This window comes from Fopius arisanus, unplaced genomic scaffold (genome assembly GCF_000806365.1).
Source record: "Fopius arisanus strain USDA-PBARC FA_bdor unplaced genomic scaffold, ASM80636v1 scaffold00041, whole genome shotgun sequence".
Classification (NCBI taxonomy): Eukaryota; Metazoa; Arthropoda; class Insecta; order Hymenoptera; family Braconidae; genus Fopius; species Fopius arisanus.
Window position 1 is genome coordinate 841467 of NW_011887780.1, and position 15726 is coordinate 857192.

General features: G+C 39.9%; 3 protein-coding genes across 3 annotated transcripts in view; 1 reads left to right on the forward strand and 2 right to left on the reverse strand.

Moving 5' to 3' along the window:
• The window catches only part of mah (mahogany), a 5028-nt gene extending 3270 nt beyond the window's left edge, over window positions 1-1758 (reverse strand). Inside the window, exons 1-4 of the mRNA XM_011305272.1 lie at window positions 1512-1758; window positions 736-856; window positions 562-674; window positions 214-346 (exon numbers count right to left, since the gene is read on the reverse strand). Coding sequence (XP_011303574.1) covers window positions 214-346; window positions 562-674; window positions 736-856; window positions 1512-1647 — 503 coding nt within the window. The 5' untranslated portion in view covers window positions 1648-1758. The remainder of the gene's footprint in view (window positions 1-213; window positions 347-561; window positions 675-735; window positions 857-1511) is intronic.
• A 145-nt stretch (window positions 1759-1903) lies between these two features.
• On the reverse strand, window positions 1904-9040 carry LOC105266800 (RNA polymerase II subunit RpII215). Its single transcript, XM_011305221.1, has 2 exons — window positions 8926-9040; window positions 1904-7977 (listed from the first exon to the last, which is right to left on the reverse strand). The coding sequence occupies exons 1-2, from the start codon at window positions 9001-9003 to the stop codon at window positions 2335-2337; spliced, it is 5721 nt and encodes a 1906-aa protein (XP_011303523.1). The 5' UTR covers window positions 9004-9040; the 3' UTR covers window positions 1904-2334.
• Window positions 9041-9679: 639 nt separating this feature from the next.
• Window positions 9680-15448, forward strand: pic (DNA damage-binding protein pic). Its single transcript, XM_011305222.1, has 4 exons — window positions 9680-9885; window positions 9974-10122; window positions 10826-13948; window positions 15068-15448. The coding sequence occupies exons 1-4, from the start codon at window positions 9816-9818 to the stop codon at window positions 15149-15151; spliced, it is 3426 nt and encodes a 1141-aa protein (XP_011303524.1). The 5' UTR covers window positions 9680-9815; the 3' UTR covers window positions 15152-15448.
• Window positions 15449-15726: the final 278 nt, after the last annotated feature.

Consider the following 15726-nt stretch of genomic DNA (forward strand, 5'->3'; position numbering starts at 1 on the left):
AGCCAATTGAAGCAATTGAATGAATGGAGCCAATTGGATTGATCGGATCGAGTGAATTAATTAAACGATTAAATTCATTGGATTAATTAAATGATTCAAATTGTGAATCAATCGAATCAATTGGATGGCTCGGATCATATGAATCAATCGAACAATCGAAATGGGACAGAAATTTTTATTTTTTCCAGTGAAAAAAATAATAAAAAATCTTACTTCATGTCTCTGGGACTCCCCAACCACATCAGGGGACACAACAATACTCCAACAACCAAAAGCCAGTAGCAGAATGAAAGATCGAATTGATTGTCTGAGACCTTCAGACCGAAGAGTTGTAAATTTTGAGATGCTGAAAAGTGACACACATGACAATTATTTTTACCAGAGGATTTCGTCATTTATTTGGGGACAAGTGCATCATGTCGAGAGGTTTAATGATAAAAATTCAAAGTTTTGAATTATTAATATCCTACAATCAGGATGATCTGGTGGAAAAAGATGGAATAAACAGTAATCAATTTTTAATTATGGTTTTTTGTTGTTAAAAAATCGATATGGGCTTACCAACTAATAAATTCGGTATTCCACAACCAAAAATAGTTAAATCAAGTAGAATATTAATCCAAGTCTTTGCCCTGGGGCCCAAGGTCATTTCAGTTACAGCAGCCAGAGGATTTCTATGAAAAACGTATGTTATATTATTTACAATTCTTGGGGAATAGAAAAATTATTTCTCACCGATTTTTCCTCAGGATCTGGGGGTCCAGGGATGCTGCAATGATCCAGCATTCCCCGAGGAGAGCAGCAGTGTAAATTTGAAATAAAACCACGACTATAACGAGGGGAATTCCCAGAAGACCTGGAAATATATAAATAAATAAACCGCGCGAATTTTCCGGAATCGCCCGATTTTTGAAAAAATTCAGTCAATAATTTCCGATTGGATTTGAATTAAATATAAAAGTTCAAATAAAAAATTATCTCGCTTTATAAAAATTATTGAAATAATATTATTTCGCGGTTCTTTATTTATTTACAAGAGAAAATGCAAAAAATGGAATCTTAAAAATTGTAATTCGATTTTCAATGGTTTACAACTAATTTAATTGTAGAGTTAATTAAAAAAACCGGAAGTACTCAAAGGGTAAGAATATTTAAATAAATAAATACACATAAACAAATACTAAAATAAATATTGCATCAAACAATAACACCAAAAAACTGCTAAATTATTTAAATAATTATTTTGCAGATGAGTTTTTCATTAACTCACGAGAAAGAGCGGGAAAAAATTCATAATCCTGCAATTTAAATTCAAAAATTCGAAATATTCAAAAGTACGTGAATTCATTGTAAACAAATTGCAATAAATAAATAACTTTTAATAATAAAATGAATTATAATTGTTTATAGAGTTAATAAAAAAAACTGAAAATATGAAAGACTACTTGAATAAATAAATATACTCGCACAAATTCTTGAATAAATATTAAAAAAAAAAATTGAATAAATACCGCATTGAACAATAGCACGTGGCAGAGCAATAATTGGAAAAACTCCAAAGATATCAACAATACAGAGAGCAGCAAAAAAAATACTGAGTCCAGAGCGAGTATCCTGATGAATCAGGGGAATCCTCTCCGGAATCATGTTCCACGGAAATGCAACTACCACTGGAGAACGTTTCCACCTACTAGATTATCCCTGCATTCACAATATATCTGATATATTCAACCGGTTTGCACTCTCGTATGTAATACGATACAATTATGCACGAGTGAATGACACAAACCGACGGTGGGAGCGACAGAAGACCCACAAGATATCCACCTCCACCAGCAACAATATTTTAAACAAAATTAATCGATGACTGGGTGATATCAGGACAGCCAAATGATAACAGACCTCAATGTTCTTTCTTTTTATTATATACAAAAAATATATGCCAATACATTGTTCGATATAATGTCAAATGTTTAAACATATTATTCATTGATGACACTCCACTCACAATGTTGACTTGATGAAGAAAAAAATTAAAGAAAAACCCCCGACTAATGTACGAGTACATAATTTATTTCAGTGTATCGAAAAAACAAAATTATAACTCCGTGAATTCGATGGGAATCAACTAAAACATTTGCTGAGCGCCACGCGAGATGAAATTGGTGGATAGTAAAATAGAAAAAGGAATAGATTGAAATATCTTACATCAAAGTGGATTAAAGTAGATTCACAATGAAGAGAAGACGAGATAAAATTGAAAAAAAAAAAATTATACTAATCAGAATAACTGCTGTCACGTTTTCTCGTAAGATTGAAAATAGATGTTGGAGTTTAATCATCAGGCTCATAAGCTGGTGATGCTGGTGAATATGTTGGACTCGTTGGAGAGTACCCTGGCACAGGTGGTGAATAAGTTGGACTTGTTGGTGAATAGCTGGGACTCGTTGGAGTGTACGTTGGACTTGTGGGTGAATATTTGGTGCTCGATGGTGAATATTGAGGACTCGATGGTGAATATGTTGGACTGGTTGGTGAGTAATTTGGACTGCTTGGTGAATACCTCGTGCTACCACCAGCTGTGTGTTGAGGTGAGCTAGGAGAGTAGCTTGGACTCGTTGGTGAATAAGTCGGAGATGTTGGTGAGTATGTGGGACTCGCTGGTGTATACTGGGGTGATGTACCAGCGAATGATGGAGATGTTGGTGAATAGCTCGGACTTGTTGGTGAATATTTCGGACTGCTCGGGGAATAACTGGGACTTGCTGGTGAATATTGAGGTGATGATGGTGAATACGATGGAGAGGTTGGAGAATAAGATGGAGATGCTGGTGTATAATTTGGTGAACTGGGGGAGTAGCTCGGAGATGTTGGTGAATAACTGGGTGATGTAGGTGAATATCCAGGACTCGTTGGTGAATAACTCGGAGATGTTGGTGAATATCCAGGACTCGTTGGTGAATAACTCGGTGACGTGGGTGAGTAACTGGGAGATGTAGGTGAATAACTGTGACTGGTTGGTGAGTAGCTTGGACTCGTTGGAGAATAACTCGGAGATGTTGGTGAGTAACTGGGAGATGTTGGCGAATAGCTTGGAGACGTTGGTGAGTAGCTGGGACTCGTTGGTGAATAACTGGGACTTGCTGGTGAATATCCTGGACTCGTTGGTGAATAACTTGGACTGGTTGGTGAATAATTGGGACTTGTTGGTGAGTATGTGGGACTTGTTGGTGAATAATTTGGGCTCGATGGTGTCATACTTGGTGATGTAGGAAGATAAGCTGGTGATGTGGGTGAATAACTCGGAGATGCACCACCAGCTGGTGACATTGGATAAGGACTCATGCTTGGTCCCGGACTTCCAGGGCTTCCAGGTTGCGGTGAATAAGCTGAATAAGCTGGCGACAATCCAGATGCATCTGAAGCACCAGATGGTGAGAAACATGCGCCACCAGGTGTCATTCCACTGCCCAACGTTGGTGACATTGCTGATGCCCCATATCCTGGTGTAGCACCAGCTTGATTCCACGGTGTCATCTGGGGACTCATACTTGGTGTTGCAGCACTTCCAAAGAACATACCAGCACCACCCATCACACCAGCTCCAACAGCCATTGGTATTTCAATTCCCTGTTTACATTTTTCAGCATCCAACAGCAAATCGAAGCATCCAGTTCCAATTCTCGGCAATTGTCCCATGATTATGTTCTCAGAGACACCCCTCATTGGATCCACTTCAGCATGAGATGCTGCGTCCAAGAGAACGTCAACAGTCTCCTCGAATGAGCATCTCATAAGTGCACCAGTGTCCTGCCTGTTGATACCATGACGGGTGATAGCCATCAAGTGTCCTTTAGCCGTCATAACGTCACACAAGAGAGCAAGATGTCGATAATTAACGTACAGTCCATAGAACTGCAGTACAGCATTCATCTCTTTCTCCACTGATTTTCGGACAGCCTCAATCCCCAGAACCTGGAATATCTCGCAAATGTCATTACTGAATGTTCTCACAGGATCAACATCTCGTTCAGATAAAACCTTCATGAGACTTGTACCATCAGTCTCAAGTAACCACTCAGCAATAGCCTTGAATTCACCAGTATCTGTTATTATAATTCTCTTCTTAGCATCAGTCTGTGGCAAGTGCATGTACACTTTACCTATCGCCTCGATTCCCTGAAGCGTCATATCACTCAGCATATTAGCTTCAATGCACCTCAGGAACATATCATCCTCCATTTTATCAACAGTCTCCTCCTCCGTGTCCTGGAATTTATTATCATCACTGTTCATTATACGAATACGAAGGACTAGCTTCTCTGCATTGTCATCATTGAAAATACAGTTGAGATCATCACCAAAACCAGCATTAATCTTCTCAGCAATCTGTTCCATAGTCAATTTTTTATCTGTCATGCGTTTACGATCCAGCTCAATGCGAAGTAGCCAGGGTGATATTTTCGTTGGATCAAAGTCAGGCATTTCGTAGTAGACATTGACGAACTCCTGATCCTCAGCGATAACAGTATTCTGGGGATCTGGATCGTAATAAATAGCTGTATTGGCTGTTACCTTCCTCAGAGTTGTGTGTTCAAGTCTGCAGAGAACATTTTTAGCTTTCTCAGCATCCCTAGCAGCTGCACCAGTCAAGAAAACCGTGAGAGACGGTGCCTTTGGTTTTTTACTGATATTAATAATTTCCTTGAGCCTCGGTACACCAAGTGTTACGTTCTTGGATGATACACCAGCAAAATGAAAAGTATTGAGTGTCATCTGTGTGGCAGGTTCTCCAAGACTCTGAGCAGCCAGTGCACCGACCATCTCTCCAGGTGCAACCTGTGCCTGTTGGAATCTCGTCTCAATCTCACCAATCAGCCATTCGAATGCCTCACTCGATAATCTGAACTCCTCTGATACACATTTTGTGCAAAGTGTCGATCTCACGAGACATCTGAACAGGAGTGTTGCATTCTCGTTGGCCTGTTTGCTCAGTCTATCCTCACCAGCTACAATTATACATTTTTCAAGGAGATCTTTGACACCCTGGATGACCCTCATGGGACTGAGATCAGTGGGTGCACGTTTGTTGATGTGAAATATCTTCTGAACATTCCAGATCATTCTCGTCAAATTGCAGGGAAGCACCACCTTGGATTCACCACTGGGAAATATCTCCCTGAGGACCTGACGATCCCTGTTCAACTGATCCCACTCACGTTCCAACTCTGATATCACCTCTCCCGAGCCCATCATCTCCCTCACTATCTCTTCATTGAAAATTCTCCTGAGATATCTCTCGTTGGTCGGATCAAATTTAAATTTCTTCTCGAATGCTTTATTACTCAGTTTAATTGTCGGTAAATTCTGGAATTCAACGGTTTCTCCGCAGAGTCCATCCTCACCATAACGCAACTGAATGAGCTGTCCCACAGAATTTCTGACTGTTCCATCGTAGTGCACCATGACAGACTCCATAGCTTTGATCAAACGTCTCTGAATGTATCCTGTCTCAGCTGTCTTGACAGCAGTATCAATGAGACCCTCACGTCCTCCCATTGCGTGAAAATAAAATTCCGATGGTGTCAAACCAGCGAGATAAGAATTCTCAACGAATCCTCTGGACTCTGGACCATAGTCGTCCTTGATAAAGTGTGGAAGTGTTCGTTTTCTGAAACCAAATGGAATTCTTTTACCCTCGACATTCTGCTGTCCCACACAAGCAATAACCTGAGAGATATTGATGTTGGAGCCCTTGGAGCCTGACACCACCATAGCCTTCAAATTGTTGTACTCAGTGAGTGATTTTTTAGCTGAACCTCCAGTTTTGTCACGAGCGTCATTCAAAATTCTATTCACTTGATTCTCAAATGTCTGCCGAAGGGTGTTACCAGGTGTTGGCTCTAGCTCCATGTTGTGAGCCTTTTGGATTACCTCTATGACATCCTCCTTGGCCTTCTTGATGGCTTTCTGAATCTCCAGATAGGTCTGGGGATCAGCAATAGTGTCACCAATACCAATCGAGTGGCCCTCCAGCAACAGCCAATTGTTTATAACAGTCTGAATATTTCCATAGAATTTTCCACAAACTTCATGACCCAATTCCAACATACAGATGTGAAGAAGAGAACCTGCAGATGTTCCTAGAGTTTTTTTGCACAGAATTCCCATTATCAGTTCACCATGCTCGACCATAACTTTGGTATCACCTGGTGAGATCCACTTGTAGGGCCCATCGTCCTCCTCGTCGGGATGTGTCGAGTGTGTCCTAATCATGTTTACATTCCCTGGAATAATAAGTGAGAATATCTGCTTGCCTGTCCACAGAGGTTTGGGTTTGAGAATGCAAGGCTGTGGCATTTTGCCATCCCAACTTGGTAAAAACATAAGAATATTCATCATCTGTTCCTTCTCAATGAAGACATCACGTTTTGTCATCTTTCTTACAGCTGTCAGGGTATCCTGGACAATACCCATTACTGGTTTATTGGCTTGAGGTGTTATAATCTGTCTGGGTGTCACGTGAATATTTTCAACCTCAGCTCGTGTCTCCATGGACTGAGGGACATGAAGATTCATCTCGTCACCATCAAAATCAGCATTGTAAGGTGATGTACAGCTTAAATTCATCCTGAAGGTGCTCCAGGGGAGTACTTTAACCCTGTGACCCATCATACTCATCTTGTGGAGTGTCGGTTGACGATTGAATATCACTAAATCACCATCACGAATGTGTCTCTCAACCCTATAGCCACATTGCAGGTGAAGATCCGATGGTTTTGGATGGAATCTCAAGTCTATTCGTTCACCATTGTCCCTGACGATGTACTTAGCCCCTGGATACTGTGAGTTTCCTCTCCTCACGAGCTCCTGCATCTTATCAATATTGAAAGGTGTCACTATCTCTGGGAATGTTAAATTTTGAGCTATACTTCTGGGAACTCCAACCTGATCAACCCTGAGATTGGGATCTGGTGTGATGACTGTTCGTGCTGAAAAGTCCACACGTTTTCCCATTAAATTTCCTCGGATTCTTCCCTCCTTTCCCTTCAGTCTAGCTTTTATAGCTTTCAGAGGTTTTCCTGATTTTTGCATTGCCCTGGGCATCCCAGGCATGTCATTATCAACCAGTGTGGCAACGTGGAACTGGAGCATTTTTATATTTTCAGAGATAATGTGAGCAGCAGCACCAGCCTGTTCATTTCTCACGAGTTCATTGTTTGATTTTATGATGTCTGCTAGCTTGTGGGTCAGATCGTCCTGATTCTTCGCTGATCCGTACATGATGACAGCTGGTCTGACCGAGAGTGGGGGAACTGGCAGAACCGTCACGACCATCCAGTCTGGTCTGGCGAATTTCGGATCCATTCCCAGGATGAATGACTCCTCGTCTGATATGTGTTTGAGAATTTCCCAGGCGCGTTCAGCTGTCAGGGGTATTTTTTTCTCTTGCGAGTCCTCGTTCACGTGTTTCCACTCTGCACTCACGTCAAGACCTGATCTACGGAGATTTGGCTGATACCTACCACATCCACCATGACCTGGTTTACGATCTGGTGCTGTTGATTCGGTTCCTTCCTTGTTGATGTCCATCTCGTCGCCACCCTCGCAGATGTTCTTGCTTTTGCACAACTCGTAGACAAATGTCAGGCGTTTGCGGGGCTGTCCTTTACTCTTCATCACGATCTCCTTGATCTTTGGATTGTGGGGGCTCACCAGGAGCTTTGAGCAGTAGAAACACACGCAGCGAAGGATCTTTATGGTTTTTGTGATGAATCCAACGTGGAATACTGGCTTTGCCAGGTCGATGTGACCGAAATGACCTGGACACTCTGTCATGTTACCAGCGCACGTTTGACACCGCGAGTTTCTGTCTATTACACCTTGACGAGGATCCATCAGACCTCCCAGCTTTGGACGACCTCCCTCCATTGTCTCTGGGAATCTGATGCCTCCCTCTGTCACTGACATACGTCGCTGTAAGGAATTATTTTAATTAGGGACAATAATTACTGAAATGAAAAACAGTCAATTTGTCTGTATTATGAATTTTTGGTAATTTCTTGGGAACTAAAGCAGATAGCTAGATTTTTGATAAAACCTTTTTTGTTGATATATTCAGGAGCTATAAAAAAGGTAATTACCCAAATTTCGAAATTTTCATTGGTTACGGAGATATTTTCGAAAATTGACAAATGAAGTTTCAAATTATCATTTTTCATTTGTAAAATGTTTAAATATTTTTATTAATCGCCATTTTCCTCTGTAATTGTTAACATCAATTCCCGGAATTTGTATGAACATTAGAAAAAAAAGGCGGAAATCCAGGGGAAAATCAAGATTTTTCCTGTTACTTCATTTTATCCGCTAGAAAAATGTTTTTATTACGTACTTGATGAATTAATTACGAAAATACGAGATCGACAAAATGACAATGGCATTTCAATTTCTTTGTTGAACACCGGGGGAAATAATTAATTAATTAATTGCAAACGCAAGAGACATTTTTAATGACTTTTCATCACTAAAAAAGTATAAAAACCATCGATCCAGGTAAATCGCGTTATTTTCCTCGATGAATTAATCCCAACAATTATCTAAGATTTTTCATTTCCGCCTTGGCTATATCCCTGAAATAGCCAGAATAAGCGGGATAATCACACCAATACGACGACCTAGGGGTTGAAGCCTATGAAGAGTGGATTCTCCCGATTAAAATTCCCGCATTTCCTCATGAATTTCAATTTAATCGACCGACAAAAGCAATATGATACCTAAGAACAATCAGAATTAATAATAATAAACGTAATGCAATGGAACGTAACGTCGATGGAGGCGTGTGGTTGGCAAGTCAATAAATAACGAAGGGGAATTAATAAAAAATAATCCCATTGTCGTTGGGACGTGTGTTAATGAATTACTCACTATTTCATCGGGCGATATGATTCCGAATTGGACCCTTTTAACGGTCCTTATCGGTGCCTTTGAGTCGGACGTGGCCATTTTGTTGTGAGCCTGAAGGCTTCTGTGTCCTTCTGCGTCGCGACCCGCTCTAATGTAACCGCCCGCCGCAATCAGACGGTCTCCATCAACCCATGACCATTTTACCAAGATACGAAACGTTGACATGAGAAAGAGATAGGTCACCTCGTGGGGAAAAATTTAATTAAATTTTTAAGGCTCGTTTTCATTTTTTATATTTTATTTTTTTTATAAAAAAAAATTTGAAAAATAGGATATTTCTTAACAAGTGCGGAAATGATATATTTCGTAACAAGTGCGGGAAAGTCACTTTTCAGGCACGCGAAGTTACTTTTCGGCACAGCGCCATGAGAATAAATAAAAATAAAACAGTTGTAAATGACAAATAAACTTTTTTTTTTATTATATGAGTAATTGTATATTTCGTAACAAGTGCGGAAAAGTTCCTTTTAGTATATCGTGATGAAAAAGATCATCCATAATATAAAAATTCAAATATATTAAAAATAAATAAACTCCATAAGTTATAAACAAATAAAATTCAGAGAATCATTCGGAATATCTTCGAATTTCGCGCGGTTTCTCCCTTGCCAGGTGCTGCCATCGCTGTAAAATTTCCGAAATTCAATTTATTTGTTGATTATAAAAAAAAAATAATCCACTGGAGTCTCCCCTCTGTCTTTGCTGATTTCGTGGCGCGTGAACTTGAAAATTCACGGAGAGAAAACACCGAGAAATAATTTGTCGAAGCGGTAACCAGAGACCCTGTTATTATTGTTTTTCTCCAGTCGAATGTGAATGAAATACGACGATTATATCCTGAGTATTGTATTATGAAAGCAATGGCTCATCACTACGTAGTGACTGCTCACAAACCAACGGCTGTAACAGCCTGTGTAACCGGTAATTCAATTTTCCTAGAAATAACCTTAATTATCACAATTATTCTCTTGCATTTGTCATGAAAATTTGTGACATTGTCTGTTCACAGGTAATTTTACATCTCCAACGGATCTGAATCTTATTCTGGCTAAAAATACGAGACTGGAGATTTATTTGGTCACTCCTGAAGGCCTCAGGCCATTGAAGGAGGTTGGAATGTATGGAAAAATCGCAGTCATTAAATTTTTCAGACCACCAGTAAGTGCATTTCAATTGAAGAGTCATTCTGTTTTTTTTGGGGGGAAAAATGAATAAAATTAAAAGATTCAAATTGTTGAAAATTTTGTCTAACGTAACAAAAGCAGAATTAATTCTTTGTTCATGTGAAAAAAAGGTTTACACCTTTGGATTAGGGTTATTACATTATTAATTAAACAATATTGTGTCTGCACGAATATTAAATCATGTTAAGGGAAATTGCCGAAATATTTTTGTTTCTGAGACTTTTTTGAATTAAGTGTCAGAGTTATTCAATCATTTGAAATCATTTTTATTACTCCATAATGTAATTATAATTATTGTTTAGCTGACGAAAGAGAATGAAAAACTGTCTCCTTTTATAAAAATTAATCCCAAATATAATCAACAATTTGATAATTCTGTTGCGAAGTTGCAAACTAAGATAAGTCTATTTTTTCGAGGCCAGTAAACCGCCAATATCTCATTACTGAAGGAAAAAAAAAATATTTCCATAAAAATCTTTTTTCAAGCTCTCAACTTTCTCTACAAAAAATGTTTCTACAAAAAATTCGTTCTGCGCCTTCAATCTGGAGATATCAACCAAAAACTGATTCAAAAAAAAATATTCATCATAATTTATCCCTGTGATTGTAATTTCAATAAAATTCCAAAACGTACATCGATTCCTTAATAAAGTACAAAAATGAATTCCTGTTTCTAGCACGAAAAGAAGGATCTCCTGTTCCTCCTGACGACGAGATACAATGCCATGATCCTAGAATGCTCCGGAGAAGGAGAGGAAATAGAAATAATCACAAAAGCCCACGGCAACGTGGCAGACAGAATAGGTAAGCCCTCAGAGACAGGAATAAAAGCAGTGATCGATCCAAAAGCAAGAGTAATCGGTCTTCGACTGTACGACGGTCTCTTCAAGATCATTCCGCTGGACAAGGACAACCCGGAATTAAAAGCCTCCTCAATTAGAATGGACGAGCAACAAGTTCAGGACGTGAATTTTCTCCATGGCTGTGCAAATCCCACCCTGATAATAATCCACCAGGACATCAACGGACGTCACGTGAAAACCCACGAGATATCCTTGAGAGACAAAGAGTTCGTGAAAACTCTCTGGAAGCAGGACAACGTCGAGAGAGAGTCGATGATGGTGATTCCAGTCCCCTCTCCAATCTGTGGTGCCATTATCATAGGACAGGAGAGTATTCTCTATCACGATGGTACAACGTACGTGGCTGTGGTGCCCCCCATCATAAAATACAGCACAATTACCTGTTATGCTAAGGTAGACGCCCAGGGTCTTCGCTATTTACTGGGGGACATGGCAGGGCACCTCTTCATGCTCTTTCTGGAGCAGGAGAAAAAATTGGATGGCACTCTGGTGATAAAAGACCTGAAGGTGGAGCTCCTCGGTGAAGTCAGTATTCCAGAGTGCATAACGTACCTCGACAACGGTGTCATCTTCGTGGGCAGTCGTCTAGGTGACTCTCAACTCATCAAATTAATCACAAAAGCTGACGAGAATGGGTCTTACTGCGTTCCCATGGAGACCTTCACAAATTTAGCACCAATCGTTGATATGGCTGTCGTCGATCTTGAGCGTCAGGGTCAAGGACAGATGGTCACGTGCTCTGGGGGATTCAAGGAGGGCTCCCTCAGGATAATCAGAAATGGAATTGGCATTCAGGAGCATGCCAGCATCGATCTTCCTGGTATAAAGGGAATGTGGGCGTTGAAGGTGGGGAATAAGAGTTTTGATAATACTCTGGTGGTATCTTTTGTTGGCCAGACGAGAATTCTCACCCTGAATGGGGAAGAGGTCGAGGAGACTGAGATTCCAGGGTTCGTGGCGGACGAGCAGACTTTTCACACCGGAAATGTCAGTGATGATCTTCTGATTCAAATCACCCCAACCTCCGTTCGACTCATCTCCCACGAGGCAAAATCAGTGGTTTCTGAGTGGGAGCCTGATAACAAACGCACCATCTCCGTGGTAGCTTGCAATGGTAGACAAGTGTTGTGTGCAACTGGTAATGATTTATTCTACATTGAAATCACAGACGAGAAAATTATTCCAAAGGGATTTATAACTCTGCAGCACGAAGTCGCATGTTTGGATATTTCACCCCTCGATGGATGCACAGAGGCGAAAATAGTGGCTGTGGGATTGTGGACAGACATCTCCATCAGAATCCTAACACTTCCGAGTCTTGAGGAGATCAACAAGGAATTGCTCGGTGGTGAGATAATCCCCAGATCAATTCTCATGACTTGCTTCGAGGGAAATACTTATTTGCTTTGTGCTCTCGGTGATGGCTCCATGTACTACTTCTCTCTGCTGAAGGACAATGGAGTTCTCTCTGACAAGAAGAAAGTCACCCTGGGAACACAACCAACTGTCCTGAGAACCTTCAGATCTCTATCAACTACCAATGTATTTGCATGCTCTGATCGTCCAACTGTCATCTACTCCTCCAACCACAAACTGGTGTTCAGCAATGTGAACTTGAAGGAAGTCAATCACATGTGCTCACTCAATGCTGAATCTTATCCAGACAGTCTGGCACTCGCTACTGATTCTACAGTGACTATTGGTACTATCGATGAAATTCAGAAGCTCCATATAAGAACTGTTCCTCTAGGTGAATCACCCAGGCGAATAGCCTATCAAGAATCATCCCAGACCTTCGGTGTTATCACGATGAGGGTTGATGTCCAGGAGAGCAGTGGAGTGAGCATTGTTCGTCCATCAGCATCTACCCAGGCAACATCGACATCTAGCGCCTCACACGTAGCATCGCACAGTAAACCTGGACACACAGCATCCAGTGAAATTGGACAGGAAGTTGAGATTCATAATCTCTTGATCATCGATCAGCACACGTTTGAAGTTCTTCATGCTCACACCTTGATGCCCAACGAGTACGCGTTATCTTTGATATCGACGAAGCTTGGCGAGGATCCCACGTCTTATTTCATTGTTGGAACAGCTGTGGTAAATCCTGACGAGTCAGAACCGAAGATGGGGAGAATTCTGCTGTACCAGTGGAACGATGGAAAATTCAGTCAGATTGCTGAGAAGGAGATCAAGGGAGCTTGTTACTCACTCGTTGAATTCAATGGAAAGCTGTTGGCCAGTATTAATAGTACTGTTAGACTTTTCGAGTGGACAGCTGAGAAGGAGTTGAGGCTTGAGTGCAGTCATTTTAATAATATTATTGCTCTCTTCTTGAAGACCAAAGGGGATTTTGTACTTGTTGGTGATCTCATGAGGTCTTTTACTCTTCTTCAGTACAAGACGATGGAGGGGAGCTTTGAGGAGATAGCTAGGGATTACAATCCCAATTGGATGACAGCCATTGAGATTCTTGATGATGATACCTTCCTGGGGGCTGAGAACTGCTTCAACTTGTTTGTCTGTCAGAAGGACAGTGCAGCTACCAGTGAGGAGGAGAGACAGCAGATGCAGGAGGTTGGGCAATTTCATCTGGGGGATATGGTTAATGTATTCAGGCATGGATCTCTCGTCATGCAGCATCTTGGAGAGAGCAGTACACCCACTCAGGGTTGTGTACTTTTTGGCACTGTTGGGGGAGCTATTGGACTTGTTACCCAGATTCCTTCGGGCTTTTATGAGTTCTTGAGGAATTTGGAGGACAGGCTCACGTCTGTTATCAAGAGTGTGGGAAAGATTGAGCATCATTTTTGGAGGAGTTTTAATACTGAGCTGAAGGTTGAACAGTGTGAGGGGTTCATTGATGGGGATCTTGTCGAGAGCTTTCTGGATTTGAATCATGAGAAAATGGCGGAGGTTGCTATGGGACTCACGGTAAGTTTTTTTTTTTGTATTTCTGGGGTTTCGGGAGGGGGAATCCCGGATTTTTAAGGTGGGAGCAGATTGTGGGGAGTTTATTTCGAGCTCTAAGAGTTTTTTTGGAATAATTTCGAAACTGGGGGAGATAGGGGATTTTTGTGGGGAGCTTTTTTGTAGGCAGTAATTAGGTCTGCAAAAAAGGTTCTGAGAGTAATTTCAATATCTCTTTTAGTTTCAAAGATATTTTGAGTGGAAAGCTGTGGTATCGAGGGAAGGGGTTAAGGCCCGGATGGACTGTCTGGGAAAGATAATTTACTCCAAAATTGGGACTTCTAATTACTCCGTCAATTCATCGTTTTTTCCGATAATTGTTAGATAGCGGCCTAGTTGTTGACAACCGCTAGAACGCTAGCTAATAATTATTGCAAAAAACGATTAATTGCCAAAGTAATTAGGAATCCGAATTTCGGAGTAAATTCTCTCTTCTAGATAATCCACCCGAGCCTTAAATTCATTTCTGGAATTTCAGTTTTTGAGAATATTATTAAGGGCCGGATGGAGTATCTCGGAAAGATAATTTACTCCAAAATTGGGATTCCTAATTACTCCACCAATTAATTGTTTTTTCCGATAATTGTTAGCTAGCGGCCTAGTCGTTGACAACCGCTAGAACGCTAGCTAACAATTATTTTAAAAAAAACAATTAATTGCCAGATTAATTAGGAATCCCAATTTTGGAGTAAATTATCTTTTCCAGATAATCCAACCGGTCCTTAAATCTGAGGGAAATCTCATTTTTCTGATACTCACCTCAAAACGAAATTGAATTTTATTGAATAAATACGGGCTAGTGAGTAAAATGCACACTCTAGACTCTTTTACACGATTTTTCATAACTCAGTGGTTAAACAAATGAATTAATTTTTTTTCTTCAGCAAATATCGAAAATGTCTGAAGTGTCCATCTGCCTCATTACCATAATGAAGTTTTTAGATTAAAATCCCATTTATGTACTCAGAAAAATGTAAATGAATTCTACAATTCTCTAGAAATTTTGTACATATGTTTTTCTACAAAAAAAATATACATTCATTTATTAATTAAAAAATTCGATTTTGATTCACTGTTTTACAGATTGATGACGGTAGTGGGATGAAAAAGGAGGCAACCGTGGACGATCTAGTTAAAGTCGTCGAGGACCTCACGAGGATACATTGAAGGGATACAGATGGAATTAATGGAATAAATTTTGTGACTGTGCACTTATTATCGTCACTTGACGCCGATTCTCTTGATAAAAATACCGTGAAAATAATAAATGAGCAAATGGCATGTTCCCAACGACAAAACCAAACAATTCGATATCAGTGTAATAATGGAAAGAATATCCCAGTGAATGTACGTGGGAATTCAATTTTGCAACAATGTTGAACATTTGGCAGTACATAACGTTATTACATTAGATTTATACCTGTTTAAGGTGGACTGTATAAAATAAAAACATAATTATGTAAATTTTTCTTTACTGATTCATTTTTTCAATTGTAATTTACATTTTCAATGCCCTGTATTGCCCTTTGAACGGTCGTAAGATTTTTCTCGGAATCATTGTCTTGTTATTAATTATTGATGACATTATTGCGCCATTATTCAATTATTATTTATTAACAATCGGAATATTATGGATGTGCAATAAAAGAATATAAAAATAAATTATGAATATTTTTCAAAAACTTTTGAATCGTAAGGAAAATGAAAATTCGTTTATAAACAATAAATAATATTGTAATGTA